Source organism: Meleagris gallopavo, chromosome 12 (assembly GCF_905368555.1).
Source record: "Meleagris gallopavo chromosome 12, MGAL_WU_HG_1.1, whole genome shotgun sequence".
Lineage (NCBI taxonomy): Eukaryota > Metazoa > Chordata > Aves > Galliformes > Phasianidae > Meleagris > Meleagris gallopavo.
Window position 1 is genome coordinate 18,584,050 of NC_139415.1, and position 14,190 is coordinate 18,598,239.

General features: G+C 50.7%; 2 protein-coding genes across 4 annotated transcripts in view; one reads left to right on the plus strand and one right to left on the minus strand.

The window, feature by feature from the left end:
* The first annotated feature begins 695 nt into the window (after positions 1–695).
* Positions 696–7,847, plus strand: FEM1B (fem-1 homolog B). The gene is made up of 2 exons (XM_010717664.4): positions 696–1,381; positions 4,767–7,847. Exons 1-2 carry the CDS (start codon positions 1,134–1,136, stop codon positions 6,400–6,402), a joined length of 1,884 nt encoding a protein of 627 aa, XP_010715966.2. The 5' UTR covers positions 696–1,133; the 3' UTR covers positions 6,403–7,847.
* A 2,508-nt stretch (positions 7,848–10,355) lies between these two features.
* ITGA11 (integrin subunit alpha 11) overlaps positions 10,356–14,190 on the minus strand; it is a 32,824-nt gene continuing 28,989 nt past the window's right edge. The window contains exons 22-30 of one of the 3 annotated variants that reach the window (XM_085234263.1): positions 13,970–14,046; positions 13,485–13,574; positions 12,858–12,948; positions 12,665–12,778; positions 12,336–12,422; positions 12,105–12,215; positions 11,927–12,022; positions 11,558–11,671; positions 10,356–11,252 (exon numbers count right to left, since the gene is read on the minus strand). In XM_085234263.1, coding sequence (XP_085090389.1) covers positions 11,196–11,252; positions 11,558–11,671; positions 11,927–12,022; positions 12,105–12,215; positions 12,336–12,422; positions 12,665–12,778; positions 12,858–12,948; positions 13,485–13,574; positions 13,970–14,046 — 837 coding nt within the window. In that variant the 3' untranslated portion in view covers positions 10,356–11,195. Of the gene's footprint in view, positions 11,366–11,557; positions 11,672–11,926; positions 12,023–12,104; positions 12,216–12,335; positions 12,423–12,664; positions 12,779–12,857; positions 12,949–13,484; positions 13,575–13,969; positions 14,047–14,190 lie in introns of all 3 variants that reach the window. The other 2 variants (XM_085234262.1, XM_085234264.1) reach the window with 2 other exon arrangements.

Genomic DNA, 14,190 nt, shown 5'->3' on the forward strand with positions numbered 1-14,190 from the left:
CTGAGGAGCCCGGCTTTTGTTGGGAATGCGAACACCCTGCAAGGCAGAGGGGATGGCGGAGGTAACGGAGAAGAACTCTGCTTACACTGACTGTGAACTCATTGTGTTGGGCACAGCTCGGGCTGCGTGAGGCTGATCCCCATTGACTGAACACCCCGACCCCTCTCCTCAGGGCTCCTTTTGGTGACTGCCCACAGCACGGCCGGGCCACACAGCCATGCATAATGCACGCTGCAGCCTACGCACAGCTCCGGTTGCATGGCTCTCCATTAATTCTTTATTGGGCTGATAGCGGATCCCCTTCAGGACAATGGGGCGCAGCAGACGGGCTGCGGATCGGCACAGGCCGTCTGTCACTGTGCTCACGGTGCTCTCGCTCGTGCCAATGGGACCCCAGGCCGCAGGGGGAGCTCGGGGGATTTTGAGGTGTCTTGCTGAGGGCACGGTGGGGGGTGGCTCTGTGGGACTGCCTGTGTGCGCCCTGTTGTGGATGGGCTTGTAAAGCTGCTGGCAACTTTAAACCACGCGTGACTTCCACTCACACGCAGCACCAAGGGGCCAAACCCAAGGCCGGGCTGCTCTCGCCGAGCTGGCTGAGGGAGGCCCCGCGACGGGCAGCGGCGCTGGGGTCGGGGGGAACGATGGAGTCCGCAACGCGGAACGTCTGTGCGCGGCTCCCTGTTTCCGGGAGGACAACGAGGGAGATCGCGCGGCGCTCACTTCCGGTTTCACTTCCGGAATCGGGGGCGGAGCGGCCGCGAGAGCCCCGTGCCCCGCGCGCACCCCGTGGGGCCCTTCCGGCGATCCGTAGCGGCGCTCCGCTCCCCCGGCGCCCCCTCCCAGCCCACCCCGCGCCGCCTCGGGCTGCGGGTTCGCGTCCCGGCCGGGGGCGGCGGCGCCGGGATGGGTCGCGGGTGAGGAGGAGGAGGAGGAGGTGGGCGCTGGGGCTGCCCCGCCTCGCCGCCGGGCCCGGGGGGCGGCTGGCCCCGAGTGGGCCGCATGTGCCCCCCGCCGGGCCCCGAGGCAGGACGGAGCGGGAGGCGGAGGGAGAAGCGGCCCCGGCGGCCGCGGGCAGGCCCGAGCAGGGCCGGCCGGGCCGGCGGGGCCGCAGCCGAGAGGAGGAGGAGGCGGCGATGGAGGGGCTGGCGGGGTACGTGTACAAAGCGGCGAGCGAGGGGCGAGTGCTGACCTTGGCCGCGCTGCTCCTCAACCGCTCCGAGAGCGACATCAAGTACCTGCTGGGATACGTCAGCCAGCACGGCGGGCAGCGCTCCACCCCGCTCATCATCGCCGCCCGCAACGGCCACACCAAGGTGGTCCGCCTGCTCCTCGAGCACTACCGCGTGCAGACCCAGCAGACCGGCACCGTGCGCTTCGATGGGTACGTAGAGCCTGGCACCGGGCCTGGGTTCGGTGTTTGGATGGGGCCTGAGCTGCTGCTGGTCACGGTGTGTCTGAGCCCCGCCTTGGGCCCGGTGGTGGTTTGGCCGGGGCCTGGTTATGGTGTGTGCACGGCCTGTCCTGGCTTTGTCATAAGGTGTCTTGGGCCTCACGTGGTTCTCTTGGAGCATTTTCGGGCTGCAGAAGTGGCCCAAGGGATGGGACGCCTCCCCTACGAGAGAGCCGGGGCTGCTCAGTTTGGGGAAAAGAAGGCTCTGGGGGGAGCTGAGAGAGGCCTTTCAGCATCTGAGAAGGAAGGACGCAGTCTCTTCAGTGCGGTCTGTGTGAGAAGAGAGAAGAGATCTTGGCTGGGTATAAGGAAGAAAATTTGTTACGATAAGACTAGAGAGCACTGGCACAGGCTGCCCTGAGAGGCGGTGGATGTCCCCACCTTAGAGACACCTGAGGTCAGGCTGGAGGGGCTCTGAGCACTGATGGAGCTTTGGGTGTCTCTGTTCATTGCAGGGCAGTGGCAGCAGATGGCCTTTAAAGATTCCTTCCAACATTCAGTTCTATGATTCCGTGCTGATAGTCTGTCCTGGACATGTCACATTGTGTCCAGGGCCTGCACTGCACCTTGTCACGTTGTGTCTGGGGCCTATAATGTTGTGTCCAGGGCCAGCACCAGGCCGTGGCTGCCTGCTTGGCATCGCTCAGCTGGTGGCTGGGCTGTTGGGATGGGCATGGCACTGCTGTCCCAGGGGTGTAGCCGCTTGATGCGCCTTCACTACTTCAAGCTGAGATTGCAGGCAGGGTTTTATTAGCCTGGTGGGCAGGTGACCCCATATGCATTCTGCACCAAAGCAGCTTTTCTGTGACATCAAGCATTCTGTGACAGACCACAAGTAGGATGAGAGTGGGGTGGTGCCACCTGCTTGCTCCAGGTCAGGCTTTTTCCATTCCAACTCGGATAAGAAGCAGCTTCCTCACTGCTGGGGGCTGGCACGGGGTAGCAGGGAGGAAAATGCGATGGTTTAGAACAGGGGCTGTGGTGAGGAACAAGGGCACTGCCCAGGAGCTGGGGTTTGTGGTGCTGTGTGACAGGCAGGATGAATGCTTGTGGTTTGCTTCTCGTCTGGGGGGGTGTGGCCAGCTGGCTGCAGACAGCCTGTTTCTAAATAGATTTTAGACTCAGTGCAGTGTTTAGACTCAACAGCAGTGTTCTCTTATAGCAGATGAGCAGTACATCTGTTCTGTTAGGTGTTGAAGTGGTTCTGCCTGTCATCGTGTTAAACCTGCAGGCCGTTGCGCTCCCACGTTCCTTTGCTTTGTTGTCACAAGCTTCATTACCTCTCTTGTTTTTAAAGTCTTTTACAACTCTTGTCAAGTAGTTGCCCATAAGTCATTCTTAAAGCCAAGAATAGCGAAGGTCCATTTACCCTTTGAACAGCTCCAGGTTCAGCAGGTAGCTGGCTGTGTGCTGGCACAGAAAGGAGAGCTCCCATCAGATACTGAGAGGGATCGTCAAGGTCCCCCCGTATCTCTCCTCTGGCTCCTGCCTGATGAGCTGCAGTGATGTCTGTGCAGCTCCACCTAACTCAGGGGAAGGCTTACTTGCTTCTTGAATGCTGAATGAAGGGGGAGGAACTGTGTGTGTGCTTTTTTATTCCTTTTTCAGCCCTCTTTTCACAAGTAAAAACTGGTTGAGAATACCTGCTGGTGTGAGTGTCTGTCTTTATTTTAGATAAAAGAAGGGCCTGTGTTGACAGAAATGATAGAAGGGCTGTTGTCTCCCCTCTGCTGCTGGATTTTCTCTCATGCTGTGCATTGATGGGATGCTGATCTGCTTGCCAGAGCCTCTGCCTGATGCAGATTAAAGGAGGTGTTGTTTGACTTACAATGGGCACAGTGTGCCATCACCTCTCCCCTGGCCTCAGTAGGAGTCGCAGCCTGGTGAGAAGAAAGGCAGCATGTGATCCCAAATCATGCTTGGAGTTATTTTCATTTTTGTGATAAGGTGGCCCAGAAACCCCCCTTGTTTGGGCTCCAAGCTTTTGACTCGTAAATATGGGCCTGTGGTGCGTTAGTAAATTACCTTGTGTTCACTCACAGAGCCTACATCCTGATTTACTTCTGTTTTAATAGAAAAGTACTTTGATGTGGTTATGTATGTGCAAAATAAGGAACTTCTTACTGGGAACAAAGGTAGCCACATCTGTTATATAGACATCTCTGCATGCCAGGGCTCTTAAGTGGCCTCTGAAGTGTTGTCTGGAGATGCTGGATTTACAAACAGGCAACCAGCTGTTTCTGCAGAGCTTTGTAAAATGATGAAAATTGCTGCTGAAGCTGAAAGTGAGCCGGTGTCTCCTGATATTTTAATTCTGAAAAACGTGACTGCGTGGACGTATGGAAATAATCAGATATTTCTCCCTCCTCTGTGATCCGGGCTGTGCCTCCAATGTATATTGCCTGCAGGGTAAACTGTGCTTAAGTGCTGCTTCAGAGATCTAGGGGAATGGAAAGGACATCAGCCCTTGCATTTGTAGTTGCAGAAGGTGCCGAAGATTTAGGAATGAAAGTGGCTTAAGGAGCTGTGAGGCTTTGCTGGAGTTAACTGTCCCCACGTTTACGAGTGCCAGCAAGCTGTCTGCAAGGCTGTAATGCAAAGCAGAGCTCTGAAGCACTCCGGCTTAGAAAAGCTTCCTCTTTTTAAAATTTTCTTATATTCCTTCAAGTCTGTTTTTTTTTTTTAATCTGATTGCTGGTCTGCTTTGCATTTTGGTGTCAAGGAATGGGCACAGCAGAAGGGGTGACAGAGAGCACCCCAGTTCTCTGTCAGGGGCAGGGAACAAATGAAATGCTATGCATGTCTTCAGGCAGCTTTGCTGCCAAATCTATGCTATATTTACACTGTCATTCGTGCCTGAATTCAAAGTTTTTTGTTTTATTTTTTTTGTCAATATGTAAACTTAAAGATAAAACTTTATCTGTTTCTTTAATGAGATTCTGGCACGAGGGATGAAAGGAATGAGAATTCCTGTCGCTGTTCTTCCGGAGGCCTCCGCAGGCTGGGGCTGCAGCTTGCAGGTAGGATCTTCAAAGCAGCCTGGGAAGCGCTGCTGCAAAACGTGGCTCCACCCTCGGCTGCTTTGAAGTTTCCACTTCCAGCACTTCTTCCTGCAGGAGGTCTCCTTGGTAGGTCTCTTGTTCTTTTACTTTGGCTATCCCACTGAGTCTCTTCGCCTTTAGAAACCATAAAGGGTGGCTATAAAGTGGTTAGGTGTGTGGTTTTTTTTTTTGCATGGTGCTCAGCTGTCTTTAAAAGATCCAGTTGAAAGAGCAGCCAAATGTTTAACTGCTTGTTGCTTGCTTTCTCTTTCCAGCTTTGTCATTGATGGGGCCACAGCCCTGTGGTGCGCGGCAGGAGCGGGGCACTTTGAGGTTGTCAAGTTGCTGGTCAGTCACGGAGCCAATGTGAATCACACCACGGTGACCAACTCGACTCCCCTGAGGGCCGCCTGTTTTGATGGCAGGTTGGACATCGTCAAGTACCTGGTAGAAAACAATGCCAACATCAGCATCGCCAACAAGTACGACAACACTTGCCTTATGATCGCGGCCTACAAGGGCCACACGGACGTGGTGAGGTATCTCCTCGAGCAGCATGCAGACCCCAATGCCAAAGCCCACTGCGGGGCCACGGCTTTGCACTTTGCGGCTGAGGCTGGCCACTTGGAAATAGTGAGGGAGTTGGTCAAGTGGAAGGCAGCAATGATGGTCAACGGCCACGGGATGACTCCGCTGAAAGTAGCAGCCGAGAGCTGCAAGGCAGACGTGGTGGAGCTGCTGCTGGCACACGCCGGCTGCAACAGGAGAAGTCGGATCGAGGCGCTGGAGCTGCTGGGTGCCTCGTTTGCTAACGACAGGGAGAACTATGACATCATGAAGACTTACCACTACCTGTACTTAGCCATGCTGGAGAGGTACAGAGACAGTGAGAATATCATTGAGAAAGAAGTTCTTCCGCCGATCGAAGCTTACGGAAACAGGACGGAATGCAGAACTCCTCAGGAATTAGAGTCTATCAGGCAGGACAGAGATGCCCTCCACATGGAAGGCCTCATTGTGCGTGAGAGAATTCTGGGCTCGGACAATATCGATGTCTCTCACCCCATTATTTACCGTGGGGCTGTTTATGCAGATAGCATGGAATTTGAGCAGTGTATCAAGCTGTGGCTCCATGCCTTGCATCTGAGGCAAAAAGGCAACAGGAATACTCACAGGGACCTCCTGAGGTTTGCCCAGGTCTTTTCTCAGATGATACACCTAAACGAGCCGGTTAAAGCCAAGGACATCGAGAGTGTTCTGAGGTGCAACGTCTTGGAAATAGAACAAGGCATGTCCCGCATCAAAACCACCCAGGACACTGACATCCACACAGCCATGGACAACTACGAATGCAATATTTTTACCTTCCTCTACTTGGTCTGCATCTCCACTAAGACCCAGTGCAGCGAAGAGGATCAGTCGCGCATCAACAAGCAGATCTACAACCTGATTCATCTCGACCCCAGGACGCGGGATGGCTCCAGTCTGCTGCATCACGCCGTCAATTCCAGCACTCCCGTGGACGACTTCCACACCAATGATGTCTGCAGCTTCCCCAATGCTCTCGTCACAAAGCTGCTGCTGGACTGCGGTGCTGATGTCAACGCTGTGGACAACGAAGGGAACAGTCCTCTCCACCTCATTGTCCAATACCACAGGCCCATCAGTGACTTCTTGACGTTGCATTCCATCATCATTAGCCTGGTGGAGGCCGGCGCCCACACAGACATGACAAATAAGCAGAAGAAAACTCCTCTGGATAAAAGTACCACGGGGGTGTCTGAAATACTCCTTAAAACTCAAATGAAGCTGAGTCTCAAGTGCCTGGCTGCCCGTGCGGTGCGGATCTATAACATCAGCTATCAGAACCAGATCCCCAGAACTCTGGAGGAGTTTGTGAAGTTTCACTAGGCTACACAAAATCTTTTGTGGTGGTGCTATCCCATGATGACATCAAATGCAGGCGACAGAACATGCGTGTATCCATGGAGTTGTGTTTCACTCTTGTTTTGGTTCCTTTGGATTCGGTCTGCAGCCTCTGTTCTCATGTGGATCCTGGGGGGGATAAAAGCCACGTGATTTTCCCATAGTCACATCTGCTGTTTGAGATTTCGGTCGTTGCTTTTAATTACAAAAATAATCATAATGTTTTCTCCCTCGTTTCCAGAAACAAAAGAAAAAGATTCCCCATGTAAGTGGTGCAGAATATCTTCTTTCAAATATATCTCTCTGCTGGTGATGGCAGTTGAATGCTCTGAGTGGTTACATACAAAGGCACCCCAGTGCCCCACTCACACTGCTCCCGAGGTTTTAAAATGTCTCCAAGTGAGGTAGGGAATGGAATTCCCCGGTCGTTACGTGGTTAATGTCTCAGCACACAGAGCAGCTCATTGCTCTTATACCTCACAGTCTTGTAATGCCTTCCAGTTCATGCTGAAGATGTTGGTAACATCTTAAAAGCTTTTAATTTTCTTTTTAATGACTTTTTGAACGGCAGTTATCAACAGCTACAGAAGTAAGGGATGCTCTGTTAGGAAATACAGGTTCAAATTCGGATGTGGTCTGTTCCTCTCATAGCAGGTGGAGTACCGAGCTCTTCATTGGCAATACTATGGTAAGCACTGAGTAGCTTTCAAGAACGAACTTGCACGTGGGTCAACATGAACCAGCAGCACGGTTTCCTTTTATGCAGCTAAGTCCCTCACATGTAAGGACCATGCATGGGTACCTGGGAAACGGATAGGGTATTTGTGTCTGTGTGTGTCCCAGCATTTCAAACCGCTTTTCACTTGTTTTGTTTGGACGCTCAACACGCACCTTTCTTGGACTCAAAGTGTGTAGAGCTGCACTCTCAGATTCCAAATGCTGTATCTTCCTAACGGGGTCGTCGTCGCCAAAGAGAGTCTTCCTTCAGAGCGTGGTTCTGCTTGAAACTGCTTCCTCCAACAAGCCAGGAGTCTGTGCCTCCCCCGATTGGACTTTGTGAGAATTTTTTCATCATTTTTACTCCTTTCATTATTATGGAAATCTCTCTTAAAACTGATTTTTACAAAGAACTCTCCTATCATAAGGTCTTCTATGGTAAGCAGCTGATTGTACAGTGGAACTGTTGCCTCAGACGGGGCTTGTCCTGGCTGGGAGCTGCAGATGCTGTGGCAGTACTGTGTTGCTGGTCTCACCACCTCCTGGGAACTCTGCCATTTTAAAAGCAGCTTTTTAACCCTCAGATGATGAAAGAATGTTCTGTAGGTTTCTTTTTTTTTTTTTTTTTAAAACAACTATCCGGGTAGAACTCCAAGGCGAGATTATGGCACACGTTTCTATTTGTATGACAAATAAATAAACACTGAATGTGGGGTTGGTCTGCAGGTGGCTTTTTTGTGCAGCCCCAGGAAGAAGAGCAGGGCTTAAGGGGGGTGGGACTGCTGGCATTGGTGGTCGTGTCTCCTCAAAGGGCAGTGCTTTAGAAATACATTGGCTTCTCAAACTGCCATCTTTGCTCTGCTGGAAAATACAGACAAACACCTGCCATGTGTGCACACAGCTATACAACCACAGATTTAATATATATATTTTACATGTAGACACGCAGACAGTTGGTGTGCATTTGTATACAGACCCTATGTAAGGCTGTGTCACTCACACACAGAAGATACATATTTACTCACACAGTTTATGTGTTGTGTGTAACTGCATGTGTGTGTATGCACATGCATGTAGATACACATGTATAGAAACACACACGGGTGTCCAAATCTGTATACATAGCTGTACAACATAATGCAGTATAATACTCACATAGCAGGTGCTTATAATGTCTTATGCTACACATCCATCATGCAGCTACGTGTACTCACACTGCTTCTGCTCTGGGAATTTTTGGTCGCAGTGGAGACTGTGCTTTGTATTGAGGATCAGTTTTTAGGGGGGGAACCATGTTTATCCCACAGCTCTGTGTGTGTGCATGTATACACACACATTTTATATATGTGTGTGTGTTTGTGTGTGTGTGTATATATAGATATGTACACACACACGTGTATGTATATATACACGTGTATATATGTATATACACATATAATTGCACATACATAAAATACACATATATAATGTGTTGATATACAAATATACATATGTGTGTATACATAAATATAATGCATATGTATACATAATGCATTATATGTATTTAGTGGACATATATATATACACACACACGTGCTTATGTATGTGTGTATACTTAAGTATATTGTGTGTGTGTATGTATGGTGTATCTATATGTATGGGGGTATATGTGTATATATATATATGTGTATCTATTTTTACATATATATGTAAATAGATACATAAATGCTGTATGTAGATCACACACACACACACACACACACACACACACACGGCAGAGAAATGCACATACACTCCCTTGATAATGCACAGTCTCTTCTATGAGCAGCATTTCCCAGAGCTGGAGGAGGCTTTTGTGTATGTATTTTGTGTATGTAGACATCTGTGTGTGTCTTTTTATGGGGGTGTGTGTGTGTGTATATATATATAGATATTTATGGAGTGTGTATCTATATAAATGGGGTCTGTGTGTGTGTGTGTGTGTGTGGGTGGGTATTGGGTGTGTATATATTATATATGGTGTGTGTGTGTGTGTATGGAATGTGTATGTGTATATGTGTATATATATATATATATATATATATATGGGGATGTATATGTGTGTGTGTGTGTGTGTGTGTGTGTGTGTGTGTATAGGGTGTGTATATACATGGAATGTGTGTATATATATGGGTATGTATATAAATATATAGATATAGAGAGTGTGTGTATGTGTATATATATGGATGTATGTGTATATAATTATCTTTGGGGTGTGTATACATATATATATATGTGTGTGGTGTTTGTGTGTGTATAGATATATGAGGTGTGTATATAGATATATGGGTGTGTGTGTGTATATGATATGGGGTGTGTGTGTATATACATATATACGGAGTATGTGTATATATAATATATAGGGGTGTGTGTGTGTGTGTGTGCATGGGGTGTGTGTATATATAGATGTGTAGTGTATATATATATATATATATGGGGTGTGTATATAAATGTGTGTGTACATACATATATACAGAGTATGTGTATATATAATATATAGTGGGGTGTGTGTGTGGGGGGGGAGTGTGTATATATAGATGTTTAGTATATATATATATATATATATATGGTGTGTGTATATATATGTGTGTGTATATATATGAGTGTGTGTATATACATATATATGGAGTATGTGTGTATATAATATATAGGGGTGTGTGTGTGTATATGTGTGTGTATATATACACACACAGGTGTGTGTGTATGTATATATGGTGTATGTATATATGTGTGTGAAGCTTGTATGTGTATATATATGCGTGTGTATGTATATAAAGGGAGGTGTGTGTAAGTATGTGTGTGTATATATGTGTATATGACTGAGTCTGTGTGTATATATGTGTGTGTACGTGCATATATACGCACAAGTGTACCTGTATGGATGTGTGTGCATGTGCAGTATATGAGTATACACGTGTGTTTGTGTAAGTATATGTGCATGTATAAGTATATAGATGTATGTATATGTAAATTCATGTCTGTGTATGGATAAATTTATGTCCATGTATGCATGCGTGTATGTCCAGATGATGCACACATCCAGAGGAACACACATTCCCCCATTCCTCCCCACCTCTGCAGACTCCAAGTGCTGTGCAGAGCCCTGGTCCTGGGAGGAAATTCCACCCACAGCCCCCAGTCCAAGGGGAGAAGCACCCCCCTTCCTCCTCCCCATGGCACAGAACAGGACAGGAGGCCATCAGTTTTCACATACCATATTTTTAATCCTTAGAAAACAAAACAAAACAAAAACAAAAACAAACAAAAACCAATAAAAAAAAACAAAAACCACCCCAAAAACTTCTTTACCAACCACCGTTAACACGTTGGGCGGACGTAGCTTCCTTCCCCTCCATTCCCATTAACATCAGCATAAATAAATTCTGCTACGCCGTAAAGGAAGAGCGTTGTCGAACAGCACTGACCCTCTGCTGGGTGCTGAGCACGGCCAGCCACCATTCTGCCCTAAGGTGCTTCGCTCTGCGACTGTTTGCGTTCAGTGCATCAAGGAGAAGGCAACTCCAATCCTCTGCCTGCCCCAGCGCTGCCCTGCCCTGCGGACGGAGCCAAACTTTGGTCCTTTTGCCCCTTTTTTGGGGGGAAAGGGTGGGACAGGTTGGGCCCTGGGGTTTGACACAGCTCCGTGATGGAAACTGGAAGGTATACGTATCTTAGAAGTAATGAATGTGATAGAGGTGGTGCCCATGGAGGTGCTGCAGCCCCACGTTGTGTGCCGGGGTCTCTGCTGCTCATCCCATCGGTGCTGCTGCAGAGGTGAGCCGTGCCCAAGGCAGGCTGAAGTTCCTCTCGCTGTGCTCCCATGGCACAGGGCCGCCAAATGGGGGGTGGATGTACGGCTGCTTCTTTGCCACGTATCTTTCTGTTTTCTTTTGGGTTTCGGAGCTGTCGAGGCGATTTCACACAACCCCCTCCCCCACAGCGCGCACCCTCGTCCCGATGCACCCCCGGCTCTCCCAGCACCGAGAGGGACGGCGGGCGGTGCGCCCAGGAGGCAGCGAGAGGCCCCCCCACCCCCGCCAGCATCACTCCAGCACCGCTGCGCTCCGCTGCTCCTCCGCCTCCCGCCGGCGGCTGCCGCTCTGAAAAAAGCCGAGCTGTAAGGATCAGAGAGAAGAGAAAAACCCCAGCATCACTCGGGCTGGCTGCGTGGGAACGCCTCTCTTTTAAAGGGATGTCGTCAGGCGGTTGAAGCCTGAAATGTGAACACAATGGATGTGGGGAAAAAAAGAAGAGAGATGCTGTTGTGATGCCCAATAGAGCACCCTTGATGTGAAGTTGCATATTTTTTCCCCAGCAGCCACGTGAGCGGTCTTGGGCATAGAGCCGGGGGTCCCCCTAGCACTGCTCCCCTTCCCCCTACCCCCCCCCCCAGGGCACTGCTCACCTTCCAGAGCACCAGCACCAGTAGTGCCAGCAGCAGGAGCCCCCCCAGCGTGCTGCCCAGGATGATCCAGATGGGGATCTGCCACTCCTCTGGCTTGGAGATTTCAAACGTTATCTGGAAGGCAAAGAGCATGGAGATAGATATGCTGGTCTGGGGTTCAGGAACCAGGAATGGAGGTGATTGCTGGGGAATGCTGGAGCCATTGGGTACCCAACGTGGGTTGCCTGGAGCTGTTGTGTGCCCAGCATGGGTTACTCCAGCTCTTCTGCCAGCCACCACCATGCTTTTCCAGCAAGATCAGAACAACCCCAAAGCTATGGGGTTGCACAGGGCTGTCCCACCCCCATGGGTTTCCCAGCCCAGGCTCACCTGGCGGCTGGGATCCTCCTCACGGAAGACAAAGGGGCTCTCGAAGTGTCGCTGGAGGGCAGCATTGGTGGTCAGCTTCAGTGACTTGAACTTCAGCTGCACAAAGAGAGGCTGGAGCTGAGCACAGGCCATGGGATGGGGAGCTGCTGCCCCACGGCTTTGCCTTTAGAGGACTTACTGCTTTCAGTGACTTCATCCACAGATTGCCACGCAGGTGGAGGTTCATCTCCTCATTGGGGGCCAATTTCACATTGCAGTCGATGGAAATGATGTCGGAGTTGCTGTGGTTCTGCAAAGGGGGAATTGGTGGATGGGGAGCGTCAGCCCTGCATGCTCTGACTGTGTCACCGAGCAGGGACAGCCCCAGGGTTCCCCATGCCAGGGTTCCTCTGCAGGGCTCAGTGCCTACCAGGAGAGGGGTGCGGGTCAGGTCCTCCTCAGTCGGTGTGTGGCGGTAATCGGTGTTGTTCCCCCAGATATTGCAGGTCGTGTTCTCCTGTGGGAAAAGTAGATGGGGATGGAGATGTGCTGGTGCCACCTCATTGCATCCTGGTGGGAACGGTGGACCTGACACTGTCCTGTCACTCAGAGCTGTCACTGCTGCACCGTGGCCTGAGGTGGGGACATCAGAGTGACCGTGATGTGATGCACGACGTGGGGCCATCCACCATGGGGCATCTCCATCCTCTCCTCCACACCCAATGCCAAGGAGTTTCACCAGGATGGACCCCTCCCTACCTGGTCCACCAGAAAGTCGGTGAGGAGCAGGAGGCGGTTGCCAGCCCTGGTGGCCACGGGGACGGTGAGTTTGATGGTCACCCCCTCCACGGGGAAGAAGCCCAGGTTCTGCAGCTGAAGGGACAAAGGGCAGGGATGAGGGATGGGAGGTGAGCGGGGCGGTGACACGGGGGTGGGATGCAATCTTCTTTACCTTGAAGATGCAGTGAAAGGGGGGACCGATGCTGTCGTATCTCTCCAGGGAGCTGTTGGATCTGATCTCATAGTAGTCCAGACTGGAGGTCCTGTGGTGACAGAGCGGGACAGAGAATGCTCGCATTAACTGTCAGTAATGAAGTGGATTTATTTTCTCTGCCCCAGAGCCTCTAGTGTTTAAAAAGAAAAAAGAAAAAGCGACTGAAGGTCTAGAAAACCTTCCTGGAATCACAGCAAACAGTGCCAGAGAATGTGCTGCTTGAGTCCACATTTCATCTTGCAATCAGGTTAATAAATTATCACTTGTGCCTTCACTCCCCTCCTTGCTTTGGACAGAGGAAACACTCTGCTCTAGCAGATGCCCAAAGCTTTCCATGCACACTCTTTTCCTTGGAGAGGTGACTGCAAACCGCACAGCTGCCAGCCCAGGTGCAGCTTCACAGCCCCAGCACAGGCTGCGGACACATGCTAGGAACATTATTACCTACAGAAAGCTGGTTCTTTTCCCCCATGAATAATTGCATTTAACACAACACAGCTCCCTCCTTGCTTCTCACTGCTGATTTTCCAAGCACGGCACCAAGCAGCGATGCAGAGCCCCCCTCTGTGCCCCCCTGCTCCACACCTGGTGAACAGCAGGTCGGCCTCGTACTTCAGCTGGAAGTTGAGGTGGGCAACGTTGTCCTCTTTGGTGCTCTCCTTCTCCTCGCTGTCACTGAAAGAGCAGCAAAGCACAACGTGAGCGGCTCCCAGGTCTTTTTGTTGTGGTGCGGTGTGCAGGAGCGCAGTGGGAAGGGGTCCACTTCTGCTTTACAGCCAGAGCACAGAGAGAAGCAATTCTACTGCAGAGCTGTCATCAGCCTGAGGCCATAACTGCGAGCTGTTTGGTGGAAGGTTGCACACAGACAGCAGTGGAGCAGCCCCGTGGGCACTGAGCAGGGGAACACACAGCAATGGTGTTTCCATGCAGTTCTTCCCCACCTGGATGCAGCAAACACAGCTCTGAGCAAAGCATCACAGGGCCCCCCACCCACCAACCCCCCCAGCATAGAGCTGCAGGCAGAAAGGGAGCGATGCTGCAGCCAGCGAGGGAGTGCAGCTAGCATTAACCTGTTGGCAACCAGGTAGATCTCCATGCTTTGCAGGAAAACTGACTTGCTGAACTCAAAATCCAGGCGAAAAGCCACCTGTGGGTATTGGGAGAAAGCGTTACATGGGAAAAACCTCTTGCGCCAGTGAGGAGATGCTGCAGGGCACTGCACACAGACCCATCTTCCCAGCAGGGAAAGAGGCTGTGCTGGGGACGTGCAGGATTTGCTCCCTTCCTCCAA

Bases quoted from the DNA above. Each gene is read 5' to 3' on its own strand.
- FEM1B (XM_010717664.4), top strand. From the start codon at position 1,134: ATGGAGGGGCTGGCGGGGTACGTGTACAAAGCGGCGAGCGAGGGGCGA. The intron at 1,382-4,766 runs GTACGTAGAGCC...TTCTCTTTCCAG, and splicing joins GGCACCGTGCGCTTCGATGG to CTTTGTCATTGATGGGGCCA.